Source organism: Tenrec ecaudatus, chromosome 4 (assembly GCF_050624435.1).
Source record: "Tenrec ecaudatus isolate mTenEca1 chromosome 4, mTenEca1.hap1, whole genome shotgun sequence".
Taxonomy (NCBI): Eukaryota; Metazoa; Chordata; class Mammalia; order Afrosoricida; family Tenrecidae; genus Tenrec; species Tenrec ecaudatus.
In genome coordinates this window covers 23,090,716-23,107,188 of record NC_134533.1, presented here as the reverse complement: position 1 = coordinate 23,107,188, position 16,473 = coordinate 23,090,716, and the positions used below count along the sequence as shown (strand labels likewise).

At 41.4% G+C, this 16,473-nt stretch overlaps 1 protein-coding gene across 2 annotated transcripts in view; it reads right to left on the bottom strand.

Moving 5' to 3' along the window:
- Positions 1-16,473, bottom strand: part of FNBP4 (formin binding protein 4) — a 33,809-nt gene that overhangs the window by 1,592 nt on the left and 15,744 nt on the right. Inside the window, exons 10-15 of one of the 2 annotated variants that reach the window (XM_075545711.1) lie at positions 14,949-15,053; positions 12,875-13,008; positions 11,711-11,898; positions 7,037-7,380; positions 6,767-6,911; positions 6,068-6,405 (exon numbers count right to left, since the gene is read on the bottom strand). In XM_075545711.1, coding sequence (XP_075401826.1) covers positions 6,068-6,405; positions 6,767-6,911; positions 7,037-7,380; positions 11,711-11,898; positions 12,875-13,008; positions 14,949-15,053 — 1,254 coding nt within the window. Of the gene's footprint in view, positions 1-6,067; positions 6,406-6,766; positions 6,912-7,036; positions 7,381-11,710; positions 11,899-12,460; positions 12,564-12,874; positions 13,009-14,948; positions 15,054-16,473 lie in introns of those variants that run through there. The other variant, XR_012783923.1, reaches the window with a different exon arrangement.

Here is a 16,473-nt window from a genome sequence, read left to right as displayed (position 1 = left end):
TTAGCTGCAAAATTTTATCAGCTAGCAACCAAAAAGCTTATTTTAAAATATTGAATTCAAAATATTTCATAAAATGACATTTATTTTGCCACGCAATTCTGCATAATATAAAACTGTTGTCCCTTTGCCCCTTCTGCCACCTCCTCAGCATGTGTTCCCCTTCAGATGTCAAAGGCATGTGTTTACATCAAGCAGTCTATGAGCAGATGAAGAAAAAGGTCTCAATCATTTATACATTGAAAAAGACTAACAGACATTGGTCTTACACTGTGAAGCAGTGGCTTTCAACCTTCCTCATGCCGCAACCCTTTCATACAGTTCCTCTTGTTGTGGGGACCCCCCAACCATAAAAGTATTTTTGTTGCTACTTCTTAACTCTACTGTTACGAATGAGCCCTGTGAAAGGGTTGTTCTACCCTCAAAAGGCGTCATGACCCACAGGTTGAGAAAACCGCTGCTTTAAAGGAATTGAGGATGTAAATAATCTGTAACAACAAAAATGATATTGGATTATTCGGCTATATAGTGGGAAGAAAGTAATAACTACTGTGAAGATGACCTAGGACTAAGCAGGGTTTCCTATTGTACGTGGTTGCTTGGAGTGAGAGCTAACTTGATAGCACCTAAGAACAACAATGAAGATGACTACCTTTTATTTATGTTTATTTAACATATGGAAATCCTATTCTGCAATTGCCTATTTAGAACCCTAAAAAAAAACATATCCTTCCCCCCAGAAGAATTTATTTCTGAGGACAGCACTGAAGCTGCAGCTCAGGGACACGTCTGATCAGAACACACAGGAGCAAAGGAAGGAGGAGGAAGTAAGAGTGGAGCACATCCTGGCCCACCAAGCCTTGAGGACAATATTCCCACTCAAGGCAGTCAATCCACAGAGAATACCATATGGCTGGCTCCATTATGAGACTCGACATCCCTCACTTACCAATAGCCCTACAGGGTGGCAACAATGTGGGACTTCCGCCAATCTGATCCCACCACATCAAGGGCATGCAACAGAAGAACAAGGGGAACAGAGCAATGAAGTCCCCACGGAGTACCAAAAAGACTTTAGGTCCAGGGCTTGGCACCCATCAGAATCTACCAGAAAACACTCCTAAAGGCCAACAAACAGTCCTTGAACTACCGTATATATATATATATATATATACACACTCCAATATAAGCCGACTGGAGTATAAGCTGAGGTACCTAATTATTACCTGGTCAGAAAAACTGACCAACTCGAATATAAGCCTAGGGTGGAAAATGCATAAACTATTGGTGAGTTTCAATAAAACAAATGAAAATTACTAAAAATTGAGACATCAGTGGGGTAATGTATTTAAATATTTATTTTAAATAAAAACATAAATAAAAGAACAAGTCATTTAACATTAGTAAACCACCAAAGTGGAAAATAGGTTGAACAAAAACAATAAGATGTCAACAATGATACCTTAAGAGTACTATTTACTGAGCTCAATCAGCAACCAAGCTAAAATGTGAAGAGTTAAAAATCCTTCAAAACTGGATTCCTCATCATCATCTGTATCCCGATGCAGAGCTTCAGCTGGTGTGAGGTCATCCTAGACGCTGTCCTCACTGAGATCGCCGTCATCACTATCACAGCTGTCATTTTCATACAAAGCGCAGCCTTCACTGCCATCCATAGCATTACTAATACTACATTTCTGGAAGGCACGTCGCACCATGTCTTCTGGAATGTCTTCCCATGTATCTCGAACCCACTTTGCTATTAATTCTATGTCAGGCTTCATGAGATTTTCTTCTTTTGTTAGTCGGGCTTGACCAGATGACATCCATTCATGCCACCTCCTTCGCACACCTTCTTTAAAAGGCTTATTCAAAGATACATCCAGAGGCTGCAGTACAGATGTAAGCCTACCTGGAATAACGGCTAAAGTAACTTTACTAGATTTTGCCAATTTTTTTTATGTCATCTGATAGGTGGGCTCTGAACATAACCCAAACAAGCAACAATGGCTTTTTTCTTAAGCCTGCTCCTGGTTGTCGGTACCAAATTTCTTCCAGCCATTTTTCTGTTCCATCTTCATCCATCCAGCCTTTAACATGTGTACACACAGTAATTCTTGGTGGGAAATTAATCTTTTTAAAAAAATCATTTTAGTGGGAGCTTGTATAATTCTTATCACAATGCATACATACACTGTGTCAAAAATATATGTACATTTGTTGCCCTCATCATTCTCAAAACATTTGCCTTCTACTTGAGCCCTTAATATCTGCTGCTCATTTTCTCCCTCCCTCCCCACTCCCCCCTACCTCATGAACTCTTCCATCATTGATATATTATTTTACACTGTCTGACGTCTCCCCCTGCCCTCTTCCCTGCTGTCCCTCCCCCAGGGAGAAGGCTATGTGTAGATTCCTGTAATCAGTTCCCCCTTTCTATCCCACATTCTCTCCACCCTCTAAGCATTGCCACTCTCATCACTGGTTCTGGAGGAGTCATCTGTCCTGGATTCCCTGTTTCCAGTTGTTATCTGTACCAATGGACATCCTCTGGTCTAGCCAGTTTTACAAGGTATAATTGGGATCATGATATTCGGGGGGCGGGGGAAAAAGAAATATTTAAGAACTAGAGCAAAGTTACGTGTTTCATCATTGCTACTCTGCACCCTGCCTGGTTCATTTCCTCCCCACAACCCCTCAGCAAGGGGTGTCCGGTTGGCTACCAATGGGCTTGGAGTCTCCGCTCTGCACTAACCCACCTTTTCAATGATATGATTTTTTTGTTCGATGCTTGATACCTGATCCCTTCGACAGCTCGTGGTCACACAGGCTGGTGTGTTTCTTCCATGTGGGCTTTGTTGCTTCTGAGCTATATGGCCACTTGTTTATCTTCAAGCCTTTAAGACCCCAGAGGCTATATCTTTTGATAGCTGGGCACCATCAGCTTTCTTCACCACATTTGCTTATGCACCCGCTTTGTCTTCAGTGGTTGTGTCAGGAGGGAAATTGATCTTTATAGGAAAGGTCTTTCTTTTAAAAATAATGACAGGACACAGTTTAGTTCCATTAGCCAAACACGATAGAACTGTAAAGTGATTTTTCCCCCCCATTTCCTGTGGTTTTGAGAAAAATGGTTTTTCTCCTAAACTTGACACAGTTCTGTTGCTTGGAAGATCAAAAGTCATGGCAGTTTCATCTATACTTCCAATATCTGCCAGGTCAAAATTATAAATCCTTGTTTTATAATAAATGACTGGAATGACAATTTTTTCTTCAAGGTCTTGTGACAATTTCTGGGAAATCTTTGTTGTCTCAAACATAGTAGGCCAAACCTATTCATGAAGCGGGTACACCATCCTGCTAACGCAGCACATTTTTCAATGCCTGGTGCTTTCTATTTGTCATCCTTAGCCGTTTGTAGAGCACGTATGCAGATTCCCATGCATGCTATGCAGTAATCATTTTGATGACACTCCATAACCTATTTATGCAATTCACTCTCTAGAGCCCCATAAAAAGACGTTAAACCAAGAGCTTTTTTAGCTTTTGGAATATATTCCAAATCAGCCTTCATTTTCTGCCACTCCCTCACTTGTTTTTCATCAACACAGAATTCCCTACTTGCAATACTGTTATTGCTCTCTTCTGCTCTTGACACAACCTTCATTTTGAAACCAATCTCATGACTGGCGTTTTTGTTTTGGTTTAAGAGTATCCATTTCTAATAGGATAAAAAAACAACAACAAGAATTTGAAAAAGAACTGTCATGGTAATGCACCCCCCCACCCCCCCGTGAAGTGTTAGCCCAGAGGGGGCGGGGGAAGTCCGTGCAGGCAGGGGATTCAGGATGTGAACTAACACAGAGACCAGAGGGGAGAGACGGAGCGCAGTTTAGCAGTTACCAGTTCAGCTGCTGGCATAAGTGAATCACAATGGGTGCTTCTGCGAATTGGAGCCATCCACGTCATAGGACAGCTCTGATTGGTTAGATGTGAGTAAACAAACATTCAAAGCCCTGCAGTGTCAGCGGGGCTTTGAATGAACAGTGGAGGAAAGGCAAGCACCTGGGAGATGTTATACCTCCCTGCGGTACCACTGACCCATGTATAAGCTGAACTCCAGTTTTTCAGTTTTGTGCTGAAAAACTCGGCTTATACACGAGTATATATGGTAACTACAAGCTTTTCTATTTTGTTGTTGTGATGGGTTTTTTTTCCCATTGGCTTGTAGTTGCTATTGTTTTGCTTTTTTTGGTTGCTTGGTTTTGCTGTCTTGTTTTTGTGCATGCTATTATCCCCATAGGTCTGTCTAAATAAGATAGGCTGGATAAACAATCTGGAGGAGCAAACAACGGGACTGACAGTTCCAGGGGGACATGGGAGAGGGGGAGGGAGGGGGAAAGGAAGTGGTGTCAACAAACCTAGGGACAAGGGAATAAGTGATCCAAATTGGTGGTGAGGAGGGTGTAGGAGGCCTGGTAGGGTAATGTAACCGAGAGGAATTACTGAAGTCCAAATGAAGACTGAGCATGATAGTGGGACAAGAGGAAAGAGCAAGGAAATAGAGGAAAGAGCTGGGAGGCAAAGGATCTTTAGAGAGGTCTAAATAAAGGCATGTACATATTGAAATATATTTATGTATGAGGATGGGGAAATAGATCTATGTCCATATATTTATGGGTCTGGTATTAAGGTAGTAGATGGACATTGGGCCCCGACTCAATAACTCCCGCAATGCAAGAATACTTTGTTCTACTAAACTGGCATTCCATGATGCTCACTTTCCTGACACAATCGCTGAAGGCAAAGCGGGTGCATGAGCAAATGTGGTGAAGAAAGCTGATAGAATCCATCTATCAAAAGACACAGCGTCTGGGGTTTTAAAGGTTTGAAGGTAAACAAGTGACCATCTTACTCAGAAGCAACACATGGAAGAATCACACCAGCCTGTGAGATCACGAGATGTCAAAGGGCTCAGGTACCAGGCATCAAAGAACAAAAAATCCTATCATTGTGAATGACGGTGAATGCGGAGTGGGGACCCAAAGCCCATCTGTAGGCAACTGGACACCTCCTCACTGAAGGGTCACGGGGAGGACCAGTGGTGAGAGTGGCAATACTGAGAAGGTCGAGAGAGAGTGGGGTACAAAGGGAGAGCTGATTACAGGGATCTACATATAACCTCCACCCTGGATGACAGACAACAGAAACGTAGGTGAAGGAAGACATTGGACAGGGCAAGATATGACAAAATAATAATTTATAAATTATCAAGGGTTCATGAGGGAAGGGAAAAAAATGAGGAGATGATGCCAGGGGCTTAAGCGAAGAGCAAATGATTTGAGAATGATGAGGCTAATGAATGTACAAATGTAGTTTACACAATTGATGTATGTATGGATTGTGATAAGAGTTGTAAGAGCCCCCAATAAAATGATTAAAAACAAAAAGCCATATCATTCCTAGGGTGTAGTGGTTAAGAAATGCTTAGGTTGGGGAAAGAGTTTGGTTACCAAAGGAATGCTGGGAAATGTAGTTTCTAGCCCAGTCCTCATAAATGGAGGCCTCTTCATGGATGGAGCCAGGGTTCATTAGCATAGTTCAGAGCTTTTCTGGTCTGTCCCACTATCCCTGCGCACTGTTACTGCTCTAAGAAAACAGTGATCTGTAGAAGTTCTCTTATATTTCAAATGTTAAACTTTACCAGCTTTGCTTTGTAAAAAAATAAAGATGGGTTGGGATGGGAAGCAGACAACCAAGAACATCATTCTGTAGTGTGGAATGACCTTTTCTTAAACACATGCTTAAGGAAAGCAACCAGACACAAAAGGCTGCATAGTGTGCAGTTCAATGTCGATGAAATCTCTAGACAGTGATTATCACAGGGGTGAGAGGGATTGCTGAAGGGGCACAGGTTTTTCCTTTCGGATGAAGAACTAGATGAAGGTGGTGGTTACAAAACAATGTAAATGGAACGAACACCACTGAGACGGTACACTTTTAAATGATTAATTTTGCTATGTGATTGCATTCCAACATAAAAAAATAAAAATGGGATTTAAAAAAATACCTTGTCTTTCTTTCCTTTTTTGGTTTTCTCAGATGGCGGCACTTTGGGTGCTGGTGGAGGTGGTGTTGGAGGAGGAGGAGGGGGAGGAGGTGGTTCTGGAACAGCAGTGGCAGGCACAGCACTTCGGGCCTGAACTGGCTGAAGTGTGGGAGCAGTTACTCCAATGGGGACAGGACATTCCGCATAGCTCATCATTGCAGATGCTGTTGTAAGTCCAAGGTAACTCGACTGTAGGCTCATTGCTCTGGCCTGAGTCACTGCTGCGGCCGGATGGCTGACTGTTACTGCTGGGTGACCAATCACTGCAGCCTGGGTACTGATCCCTGTTGCCTGCTGACCTAACACAGAAAACACAAAATAATACTATAAAAAAAGGACATTGCCACAAGACCAGAAACAAAGGAAAGAAGAAGGGAATGGGAGGTTAGCTTACATCATTTATAAATTTCAATAAACCTCTTCCTTAAAAAAAGGGGGGGCCCACATCTAATTGCTGACAAAATATTATGGTGTGAATATGTTAGCATTAAGGTATTAACCATATGTGAATGTGCTGCAGAAAGTCCTAGGATACACAGTAAATGGAAAGAAATGCAAGCAAATACTAGTTGCCATTCAAATGGTGACATCTCTTGATGACAACCAAGGGGACACAATCCACGGGAAAAGTACACTCAACTCCTAAAGCCACATGCTCACCTCTAGCTAGAGCCGACTGGCTGTAGAGGACGGGAGAGCTGCCAATGGTGGCGGATCTCTGGACGACAGTGGTGCTCATCTCTGTAGCCTTCCTCTTCACCGCTTTAGTGGAAGGAGAACTTGAGGTAATGGAATCCATGGAACTCTGAAACACAACGTGGTTATTGGTCCAGGCCCTGGTAAAGACACCATCTCCTAGAGTAAACTACAGTGTCAATTATGCCCCACCCTCCAAAAAACTTCTGCAGAATATCAACAGGCCTCACCCACCTGGGTGGTTACAACTGGGGTTGGTGTTGAAGGTTTCAAAGGAGTATCTTCCTCTGTTCCTGGAGCTGGAGGCTCCTCACTGCCCTCATCCTCCATCTCGACTTCTTGTATCTCACCATCCTCTACAGGAGGTGGAGGCGGCGGTGGCGGCGGTGGAGGCGGCGGTGGTGGAGGTGGTGGCGGAGGGGAGTCGGGCGGCGGAGGTGGTGGTGGTGGCATTTCCAAGGGTAATGGAGGTTGGAGCACAGGTACATTTGACTGAAGAAGGGTCCAGAATGGAGTGAGCGGCATAAGTGATGAAGAAGAAACTTGGCCAGAAAAGGACGACTCCTTACAAAGAGGACCTAAGAAAAACACATAGATGTCAGAGGCAAAACTCCATGGCTGACATTCAATGACAGGTGTGACAAACAGGAGAAATCAGAAACTAGTGCAGTTTCAGACAGCAGAGATTGGCTCTCCCTTCCTGACAAACCTCATCTACAGGCATTTACTTTACATTGGCGACACAAAAACGTTAGAGCGGCTCATTCAGAAATAACTTTCAGATAATTCCTGAGCCACATTCAGCACCGGCTGGCACTTGGCACTAGAATGTTGGTCAGCTGGCTGCCTATACGAAGTCTCAAGACTTGAGTCAATGAAACACATCAGTTCAATAAGAAATTCAAGAAGTCAACTGAATCTGTATTGGGGGAGGTTTTGACTTCACATATTGCCATTTCAACACACGACATTACAAGACAAGACTGGTCGTTTGTATTTCAAAGTGATTAGGCGAGTGGTGTGCAAGTTGTCACACTGTGTACATGCTTTATTTCTTAATCAACTGGTTGATTGGGGATAATCTAGAGCAGAATTCATTCAAAACACAGGCAGACCTATGGATTTTAATGAAATGTGGGTTATGAAATGCAAAAATTCCATTTGTAGGGCGCTGTCAACCCTAGCATTCTTTCACACCTCTGCGTGAATTATTCATTTGCCAAGTCACAGTGACACAAATCAGGGAGGGTAAGGGTGATATGAGGAGAGATTCAGGGGGACAAATCTCCAAGGTAAATGGTAGTGAAGGCATAAGAACGGAGGTGTTTGAATGTGTAAAGGAACTGAAATAGCCATTGCCAGTACTAAGAGTTAAGGAATCAGGACCAACTCTCATCAAGTTTTGCAAAGGTCACAGCTAACTGGTGTCCTTTCCCTGACAGGAGCAGTTTTAAAGGTGAGAGAAAATAGGAGGAAATACTTACTTGTAGCCTTCCCCATCCCTCTTTATCGTCAATAGGGAAGTTTCACAATATTTGGGACTATTAGAAATATATCCCAGGAATGTTGAAGGGGATTTTCTCCCTAAAATCATAGAATTTAGGAGTAGAAGAGACATGAGAAATCATCTAGTTCAACTCCCTCATTTAAAAGGGAATGAAACCCAGGAGAGGACCCCTTTGCCTGAGATTATGCAGCTGTTGGCCAGACCAGCATCAGCACTCAGACCTGACTCAGTTTTAGGGTTTCCTAGCTTACCAAGGGGCCTTGGTGGAAACTGGAGTTCAAGAACTCCAATAAGCAAAGCTCCTCTCTGATGGGGAGTCCAGTTTAAAAGAGTGGGTAAAAGAAGAATTTGACTATAAATGCTCCAGGGCAAGGAAAAGAACTTTCAAGGTCTTATTACTTAGTTTTAACTATAAAAGGTCAAGCCAAGGTGACCATGAGCCTTTTGACTTTTCAGTGGCTTTACTTTTCATAGAAGAGATAAATTATGCAGTTGTTTGTGATTGCTGTAAGTAAGATGCCGTTTACCGCTAAGGAGAAAAAAATCAGAAAAGAATTCCGCCTGAAAGCTGGAACGTCATTTTCTAGGAGAAAGACTTCCAAAATGACTTAAGCCGCTGTGCCAGCCATATGAAAATCTACACACTTTCCAGACAAACAGTCTGGGTATGCCCAAGCATCCTAGATACAACAGTACCTAATGATTACTTCAGAGCCAAGATAATAACATGGAGGATTCAAAATAGCAAGCTTCCTTCCATGAAGCCAACCAAAATATAAGTCGATAGTTATGTCCGGGTTTGTGCCTTGGTAGGCTTTTCACCTAGAAGCATAAGGTAATACTGATAGTTTATGATGGTGACATACTATGCAGAGGAATGCTAAGGGACCAGTATAATGGGGGTGAATGTGGTTTCTAACCTCTGGCAAAGCTCATCAGAACTTGTCACACCTTTCATACATATGAGAAGAAACTAGACTCACATCTGAAGATGCTACTTCTTGTTTTTAAATTAACCTTGGTTTGTATTTTTGCTATGTAAGAAACTTTAACTCTGAATAAAATGGTATCCATACATAGGTTTTTACAAACTACAAGCCTAATGACAGAATACTGTAAGCATTCAAATGCTTCAAGAACTTTTATATATATGTATAGATATATATTTCTAATTTACATGTAGCTTTTGTTAGCTCCCTAAAGAGCAAGTTATTGTTTAGTATTTCGATGAGGCCAGACAAGCAATTTAAAAACTAAAATAAATTTTAAATTATTTATTAATGATTGAAAAATTAAAAGGTGGCTTAATTTAGACAGACAATACCCCAGTTAGTTGGAATACTCAGTGTTGGCTGCCAAGTCACAGGTTGGAGGTTTGAGCCACCCCAAAGATACCTCGAGAGCGCGCTGAGCGATCTAGTCACTGAAAACCCAGTGAAAGACAGCTCTGCTCTGACACATGTAAGGCTGCCCCTAGGAGAAGTCAATTTGATGGCAACCGATGTTATTTCTTTTTAAAAAAACAAATATTAAATTCAAACAACAAAATAATAAGGACTTAAATTTTTTTTAAATGAGGACAAACTTTGAACTTCCTTGTAAATTTTCTTTTTTAATAAACGATAATAGCCACTTCGAAACAGCCATCTAGAAGAAGAATTAACACACAAAAAAACACAGCCATCTATTGATATAAATTCTCTTTAAAAGCTTAAAATAACTATGATCTGTTTTCCAAAGATGTTCATATAAAATTAACATTATCAATGTTGCTAGGAGTCTCAGTAACGAGAGGTTAAAGAACACAGGTCATTATCAAGGGCCCTGAATCCTTAGTGGCACAGGGTAGGTTACACATTGGGCCACTCTTCCGCAGGAACAAGAGGAGACTTCCCACTCCTGCAAAGAATTAATGTCGAAAACCCTTAAGGCCAGTTCTGGGTCATTAAGTCAGAATCGACTTGATGGAAACGAGTTTCTTTTACTTTTCATTAGTTTTAATCAGGGAAGAAGGATTCATGGACTTCCTTTGGGAAGTTGTGTCAACAAAGGAGAAATTTCCATTTTCAGTGTTTAATCTCCAGAGATTGCTAAACATTTAAATGCTAACATGCTTACAAACTCAAAAAAGAGTGGGTAATTTCAGAACATTCAACTTTGTAAACACAAGAAAAAAGAAAGAAAAAGCACTGTTTATTAACTATTGCCTCTTCAGTTCACTACTAAAAATCAAACAAAATAGCCAATTCATTGTTACACAAATCAATCATTACTATCAAAGGAGGAGATATTAAAAAGAAAATCTTCATACAAGAACCATGAACCCCACAAGTTGAACCACACCCATCTGACATGTGAAGTAGCACATCACACTCAGCATCTGGTAGTCTAAAATTATCACAAGCAGGCATTTTTGACTTTTCATTCAGAGTGATCCGATAAAAGACAGGTAGTCTTTAAGAAGTCAACAGAATGGATCATTTAGTATATTATCAGACTAGGAAGCCAGTGAAAGATAAAGCAAAAAATAAAAGGAATTTAGCTCTTTAGCCCCTGTATCACTAACACTTAATATCTTTTATTTTTAAAGTTCCATTACTTGAGACACGACTCCATAGATTTTTGCCTTTAAACACTATGTCAACAAAGAGTTACTTTTAAATTGATAGGTTATCAAACTGTGTTCCATTATTCACTTATTTTCGTCACCCACCGAAAAATGGACTGAAGATGGACAAAACTGGACCATCTTTTGCTCATTCACAAGCACCTGTCAGTTTTGTACAAGCTGAACATTGACAGGGTAGCCATACTCTGAAGGACTAGCAGATGCTCAGTTACTGGGGCAATACGAAAGCCCACTTTAAAACACAGGCGTGTGGGACTAAATGGTATTACTCCAAGACCATCTTTATCAGGATGAGTCAATTTCTCAATGCTTTACATAAAAATATTATTGATTTTTAATAATTGAGCATTTTGTTTCTCTAAAACAAGCATGGTCCTAGTTTCATAGTGTTTCTACAGATGATTTTTGTGGAGTTGAAATGAGAAGGTACTAGCAACATACCAAGTCTTCTACAGAGATGCAGAACAAATCTGCTATTATTACTGCACCTACACACGCTGGCAATGCCAACTAGGCATTAATTAGTATTCCTGCTTTTGGAAGTCAACAGCAAGACAATGGCTATAGTACAATCTAAGAGCAGGGTCTAAAATCAATAGTCACTGCCTTAGTGTGCTGCGGTGTAATTCTCATGCATTAAAAAAAAAAGTCAAGCCACAATTTTTCAATTAGAAGTATGTATTATCAAAAAAGCTTGGCTTATAATATAAATTAGAAATACGTTCCCCTTTCCCCCAATCTGTTCTAATTAGCACCGGGTGAATTGTCCCACCTGTGGAATTCTCAGAGGGTTCTGCAGAATTTGAGTCAGGGCCAGTTTTGTCTTTCAAAATCTGTTTAGGAAGAGACTCTTCTCTACTCTCCTGGGCTGGACTTTCTTCCTCCTCCTCCTCACCATCTGGGAACTCCCACTGAGATTCGCCGGACTGTTCGTTTACATAGAAATAGCGTCTATGATCCCTAAATTACAAGAAAGAAAACACATGTTTTAAAATCCACTCTCCTATAAGGACACTCCATTTGGTCCTGTCCCAGGACAGCAGTCTGCTCTCACAGGGACGAACCTTGTTTAACAGACTGCTATTCACAAAGGCAACAAAGAGCTTTGACATTTGCGGACGGAGAGTGAAGGGTCATTCAAAGCTATTTGCACTGCCAGCGGCTCTGTGAATATAGCCCTGAGCCCTCTAGCACAGATGACTTAGAAAACATCTCTCTCTCTCTCTCTCTCTGTTTTTTATTGGCCAATGCTTCACAGGGTTTCAAGGTGCATGACTGAAGGGACTCAATCGCCTAGAACACTAGTTTCCCTTCCAAAGAAGAGAACAGCAGCATTTGTGAAAGGTGGCTCTTCCCCTCTTTGACGGTGGATTTCACATTTCATATTCTTGGATATCAAACACAGTGAAAGCTAAAGAGAGGGAGAGGATCTGGGAGCTGAAAAATAAAAGAGCAAAGATTTCAAATAACGAAAAAAAAATCAAGAAAAGCCAAATATAAAAAAGAAATGTTTTCATCTGACCTGCTGGCCGAAGATAGTAATCTTGTTCTTCATTCACATCTTCAGCCACGAAGCTTTCCTTAACTGCGTCGAAGTTACTCAGGAGTAGGTGCTTCCAGAGGTCCTGTAAAGCGCACAGAGCTCTCGCATGCGCTTAACCCCCAAGCCCGCCCTACTCCGTGCAACTCTGGAGAGTCAACACCAGCTTTGTCCATCTTGGGAAAAAATCCGTTATGGCACACTTTAAACATTGCTTTGTTTCTCCACTGTGTGGCTGGCCCAACTGTGAGGGCTCACGGTGCTCTGCCTGCCCAGCACCACGAACGTGGCTGCTCTCAGTCTCCAGACAGGCTGTCACTTCGTCAGGTGGTGGTGATCACAAATCATGTCTGAGATGTCAAAGGTGAAAGGTGAAAAGGGGAGAAGAGTGCGTACCTGTCCCAGTGGCAGGACCAGCCTTTAGGAGTGGCGTTTATTTCATACTGTTTTAGTTGCTCTGCAGCATCCTGAAGTTTTCGTTTTAAGTAGTTTCCATTAAGAGCCCCTTCCCTCCAGTCTGCAATCCGAGTCTGCAAGTCAACACATACAAGGGGAAGTAAGTTCAAGAGCCCTTACTATATGACCAGTGGCACAATGCTTGTACTGCCTTACTCTGAAAGGTGAGATTAGTCCAAGGAGGGAAAGAAATCTCCCTGTCATTTTACACAATGATCTTGTTTGGGAAACATGCTTCCCCTGACTCTGGGTCGAACGACTGGATGGCAGTCAGCGTGGTTTCCCTTTTTCCAGCGCAGCGGATTATTTAATGTGGCTCTAATAGGCATAATCTCTGCAATTCCCTAAAGGACCCTTTTCTGATAGGTCTTGGTAAGAAAGGGGAGAGAAGACAGATAGGATTCGATTGTGGTTGATTTGTTCATTGTGATTGCCATCTATTGGGAATAAAATGGGGGTGGGGGTGAGGAATCTCACTATGTGCAAGAGAGAAGAGCTAAGAGTGGAGCATGCCCTCAGATACTGAAATTCCTGCCCAGTTCATCTCCTGGATCAGCAAATAGTTCTGATATCAGAGAGGCAGAGTTAACAGTAAATAAAACCAGGGGCTAAAGCACATAACTTACAGAACAAGTAAAGCTTTCCGATTCTGGGCCAGAGGTTGGCTCAGGGAGTGGGTTGCCTCTAGGAATTTAAAGGGGGAGCTGGGTTCACTGACCCACAGAGCTGGAGCTGAGTAACTTCCAGCTGAGGCTTACAGTAGAATGGCACCCTTTTGGGCCATTTACTGGCAACCCTAATAGAGCTTTGAAACAATGCCTAAGCTGGGTCCAGACCAGGCCAAGGCAAGAGGTGCCTGCCTGTGGATACGGCAAAGAAGAAACAGCCCTGACTGAACAACTATACTCTGGGCATTTCTCACATGAACTGAAACCCGTTAACTTCCCAGTAGCTAACTGCAACACTGTCTGAGTTGTGTGGCCATTGTAGTGAATGACAGAACCCAGCAGAAAAGCAGAGTGCATATAAAGCAAAGTATTGTGGGAGTCTGCAACCAAAGCATTAGAAACCTATTTTCAAAGATGTGAGTCCTCCTGGTAATTCATGTACATGACAAAGTAACCAGTGAAGCTTATCTTAATGTGGTCCAAAGGGGTGCAGAAACTTATACTATTCACTGTCACACACAACTGGGAGGTATTCAGGTGTGTGGTTTGTTTTCGCTTTAGCTCTACCTTAATTTTCTTTGAAAACAGATTTCTAATGCTTTAAAATATCAATGGCTTCATTTGATCATTATAACATTTTGCCAGAAAATTTGTAACAAAATACACATCTTACATATTAAGGAACTTCTAAACGTCTGTGAGAAAATGTAAGGAATAAAGAAGTCATTTTCCCATGAATCTGGGAAGTCTTCTCACATGTAGCGAAGCCTGTGAGCATTGGAGCTGGACAGGACGACACTGGTCCCCTCCACCGTTCAGAGCACGCAGTCTTGGCCATTTTACTTTCACTTGTTTCCGTGGTAAATACATGAGATCCCATCTCCACTAGCTTCTGCTTACAGTTCTCTAAGATCTTAGTAGGCAAAGAACCCGGGTAGCAGTGGGTTAAGCACTGGACTGTTAACCGCTGGGTCAGTGGCTGAAAACCACCAGCTACCCACCCCATGGAAGAAAGATACGTTTACCTGTCCCTGTATAAAGGTTTACAGCCTCTGAAATGGTGGCTGTTTAGTTGGTTATTTTAGTAGGCAACTTCACCTTACAAATTCAAACTACTTAATTTCATAATGAGGGTGTGCTTCAAAGGTTTGTGAACAAATGCCTTTATTTTTAATTCCAGTTTTCCAAACTTTTAAGTCTCCTCATATTTTGCCTTTGTGGGGATGGTGGTTCATACATGCACCAAGATTAGATATTTTAATTCAGAACTGAACACTAACAAGATAGACATCTCCTATACCCATCATTTCATTCAAATCCTGTTCATACAAAAGTGGTTACATTACCTCAGTCTGTAAGAGCAGCATATGAAAGTTGGAGATGGACTGTCTATTAATGCCTAGGAATTCAAATTTACTGGTCAGGGTATTTGCCAGTTCTCCAATCTGAAACTGTGAGGGCAAGGAAAAAAGAAAAAAAGGGAAAACAAAAATAAAACTGCTACTTTTTTATACTATGTGAAATCCTTCACTTATTGTTATAGATACTGGAAATAGAAACCTGTCTAAAATTAGCTTTCTTCAAACTGTGTTATCTAGTAGCTAATACAAAAGATGAAAATTTAAAATTTCTAGTACAGAAATTCTTGACAAAGTAATAAATGATTCAGAAGTTTTCCAGGAATCAAATGCTTCCTCACACATCATTCATTAAGCATTCTAGCATAACATGGAGGTCAATATTTAAGGATAGATCCCAAAGAAAATGACTTAAACAATATTGAAAATTAAGCTCCTTTAACTGTTACTAACTGCTTGGATTGGCCATCTACTAAAACAAAAAGAATTTTTCTAGTTCTTACTACATGGTGGTTGTGGAGGATGTCTAAGGCATAACTTTTTGGGTGGAACCATGCAAATAGGATGTGTGACACATTACTAGACGGGATCAGTCAGTTTTAGTTACCCAATCTCTTTTGGCTATTCAGAATGAGCCATCTGAGAAGCAAGAAAAGAACATTCCCAGGACCCCCGAAGAAGCAGCACCAGAAGACCATGTATGAGCCCTGAACTTGCAGAGACCAGGAGGCAGAACAGAGCAGGACAAGACTATGCAGCCAAAGGTCCATGTAACTCGCCGGCTGCTGGCTCTGAACCAATACCTTTTTTTATGTTTTCTGATCCTGACTTGTGGCAACCTGTTAAGTACCCTAAGACACACCCACAAATTTAAGTTTTTTGAGTGTTCTGTGCCCAGTCCGATGGATTTTGAACCCAACAGAGGAGAGTATTGTGGGAGGACCAGTTGGGCTAGAACAGATAAAGATGTCTGACCTCTTTCTCATGGCAGTATAGCCCTTGGGTTGGCAAGGAGCTAGATTCAGAGGTCAGATATTACCACCACACTGTTGAACTCATTTGTATACTAGCTAGTGCCTGGATAGTCTTCTAGGTCAAAAGGATATGCCAACTGCTTTTTTTCATGTAGCCAAATTGTTCCTTGAGACTCAATCTCCACATGAGAGAATATTTATAAAAAATATTTAACCTCCCTGGCGCTAATTCCAAGTGTGGCTCAGGGTAAATGTTAACTGTGTATTAAAATTTATCCTACCTGAAATGTCTACTACAGAGATTAAAATGAGTAATTTCTTAAGAATTACAAGCCTACAATATAAAACAAATTTTATGCAAAACAATGTGCCACTTTGGGTTCAAAATTACTGACATAATTAGACCGCCAGGGAGGTTAAGAGGAAAACCTGTGACTTTGGCTCCTCAGTACTTCCCAAATATTAAAGCAGCTTATTTGATAAGCCATTGTGTTCCAATAAAGCCTTAATGGGAAATTATGTAATTAATCCAACATTTA